The 2,861-nt window shown below is 41.3% G+C and overlaps 1 protein-coding gene across 1 annotated transcript; it reads right to left on the bottom strand.

Moving 5' to 3' along the window:
* Window positions 1-1,254: 1,254 nt before the first annotated feature.
* LOC118627482 (immunoglobulin-binding protein 1-like) lies at window positions 1,255-2,277 on the bottom strand. The gene has a single exon (XM_036257612.1). It carries the CDS (start codon window positions 2,275-2,277, stop codon window positions 1,255-1,257), a length of 1,023 nt encoding a protein of 340 aa, XP_036113505.1.
* Window positions 2,278-2,861: the final 584 nt, after the last annotated feature.

Genomic DNA, 2,861 nt, shown 5'->3' with positions numbered 1-2,861 from the left:
AAACTAAGGGTCGATATGGAAACTGTCTCATCAGTGTTGCTGTAAAGCTGTAGCCAGGCGCTGTCCACTGTGCTTGCAAATATCAGTGTTGAAAAGGGCCACAGAAATTCACCTTACTTACCTTGATTCTAAGTTAAGGGTTGCTTCTCTTGGTAAATGTGCATGCTTTCTTTCGTCTGCAGTGAACTTTAGGTAGCTAAATAGGTTTCCTTTTAGATGTCAGGAAACTCAGAGCTAAATTCATACATCCCTTAAAAATTAACTACCTAGCCAGCCCGGTGTGGCTCAGTGAATTGAGCATCATCCCCTGGACGAAGAGGTCCTGGTTCGACTCCCAGTCAGGGCACATGCCCAGGTTGAGGGCTCATTCCCTAGTAGGGGGCATGCAGGAGGCAGTCCATCGATGTTTCTCTCTCACATCAATGTTTCTATCTCCCTTCCTCTCTCTCTGAAAAAATCAATAAAAACACATTTAAAAAAAAACTCACCTAGGTTTATGGCACTATTTTGAGTGAATTTATTTTTTTTAAGATAGCAATTTCTTCTGTTCCAGTCATCAACTAACCATTTTACATGATGTTTAACTAGGAAGCTGCTTTCTATCTTCTGCAAATTTTAGAGGCACACAGCTGAAAGTGTGTAGAAAAGGAAGCAAATTTACTGAACATTTACTTTGTACCAAGGAGTTCACATATACAACCTTAGGTGTTATTCAGTAACACCATCTTCTGTTTTAAAGATGTTCATCTATATCAAATAACAATCTATGCTACAAAGATCGTAAGAATAAGAGCTGATATTTGAATCCAGTATTTTCTGGTTTTGTCCAAGGCACATGCCTATCTATAATTCTACTATATATCTATTCAACATTTATTTATTTTTATGTTGTTGTTGTTTTTTTCTGCACAGGCTCATCATGTAATAGAAAAGACTTATTATTTCTTAAGGAGAATTCATACTGCCATTGATTATACATAGCCTTTCTCAGTACTCTTTCTTTTCTTTCCATTTAAGAAACTGGAATACATCGTGATGAGCATGATAAAGCCAAAGCAAAATTGCTGGCTCATCATCTAGGGTACAAATACACAGTTAATTGCTTGACACTTTATTGAATGCAAAGCAAGATTAGCATCATTGCCTTCCTGGTACAGAGCTAAAGCAGAAGCCCAGGTAGGGGGATAGCACAACTTGCCTTGGCAGGAAAGATGTGCCCCCACAGCCCCACAGTCCTGTCTTTCTGTGGGAAGACTAACCCATGTTCTGTCGGTTGCCGTAGGCCCTAGGATGAGTGTCCTTCCAGTCATCCCATTCCTGAGCTTGGTGGGGTGTTGAATCACAGTCCTCTTCCTCCTCTTCTTCCTGATCTTCCTGTTGCCAAGCTGTTGTTTTGACTTCTGATACTGTCTTGGCTGTTCCCTGATCTGGTAATGTTCCACATTTCTCTTGCTGATCATACCAGTCATTCACCGCCATCGATGCCAGACTTGGATAACTAGCTCCAAATACTTTGGCTTGGGCCACATTCCGAGTGAGAATGAAGGGTCTTCCTGCAGGCCTGTCCTGAAGAGCTGAGTGCAAAGTCGATGCCTCTTTTGAAGGGCCTTTTTCTCTCAGGATCTGTATCTCCTGGTCAATGCTCTCAATCTCCTCTAAGCTGATACTGATCCACCTTCGGAGGTGAAGGAGGTAGTACTCCCGGACATGCTCATCATCTACTTGACCACTTTCCACAGCAGATTTCATTGCAGACAACCTCTGCTCCACCTCCTTCTTCTGTTTGTATCTCTCTATTGTAGCCTGTCTGTGAGATGCCATGGAAACAAGGCTAGGGTAGGCCATGGAGGAACTAGCAGTGTTATTTTCAGCTGGGTTGTCCTTGGTTTGAGGCAACTCGAACTCTTCCACATGATAGAATTGGCACTGAGTTAAGTAGTATATAAAGTGTTCTCGAGCCCACTGCAAGTGGTCTAGGCGCTTGTCAGGGCTGACTTGTTTCATCATGAACGCTCCTTGGAGTGCAGGCACCATCAGGTACTTCAAGTCAGTGGAAGCGATCTCTTCCAAATCTTCATTTCTGCTGAACAAGTCGAGCTGTGATAACATTTTAGCTGCCTTCTCAAGGAGGTCTAGCCCCTTCAACACCTTCTTCTGGACCATGGGGGCAGTGGTGGGTTCAGCTGCTTCTTCCACTTCTTCCAGAAGTTGTTTGCTGGTTTCGAACAGCTGCGGGAGCCGGGGCAGCAGAGACTCCTCTTCTTTGGCTGCTGCCATCTTGGGGAAGGGATAAACATTAATTTTTATATTAAATTCATTTTGAGCTTGATGATTAATTAATTAAGTAAATGCCTATTCCCCTTTGCAGTATTGTTGTGCAGGTAAAATACAATTGAATATATGAATGGCACTTTGGAAGAATTTAGAAATGACATGCAAATGTGGTATTTTATTATCTATTATTTCCTTATATTGATCATTGCAAGAGTGGAATTACTGTATCTAATGGCTGTATGTGAGCATGTAATTATAAATCTTGAGTGCTCCACTATTCACTCTATTAGTACTCAACAATAATTTTTAATCAACTGGAAAACTAAAGAGGGCTTTGGTAAAAGCCCCTCAAATGTGAAATACTTTACTGTAGTTCATCAACATTCTAAATTAAACTTCAGTTCATAAAATTCTTACTCTGATGAAGAAATCCTGCTTCTGCCACACTTATAGCAGCTTCTTGCAAATGAAAATCCTACAGTGGTCCTTTGACCTGCAAACAGGTATTTCCAAGATAGACAGAGAAAGTATTCCTTTTCTGTGTCCTAAGGAACAGCCACAGCCCTTATAAAATGATCTACTGTCTC

The sequence above is a fragment of the Molossus molossus genome, unplaced genomic scaffold (genome assembly GCF_014108415.1).
Source record: "Molossus molossus isolate mMolMol1 unplaced genomic scaffold, mMolMol1.p scaffold_m16_p_13, whole genome shotgun sequence".
Classification (NCBI taxonomy): Eukaryota; Metazoa; Chordata; class Mammalia; order Chiroptera; family Molossidae; genus Molossus; species Molossus molossus.
The sequence above is the reverse complement of the archived record's forward strand: the minus strand, read 5'-3'. Positions and strand labels throughout refer to the sequence as shown.

Coding starts and splice junctions, on each gene's coding strand:
- LOC118627482 (XM_036257612.1), bottom strand. CDS start 2,277: ATGGCAGCAGCCAAAGAAGAGGAGTCTCTGCTGCCCCGGCTCCCGCAG.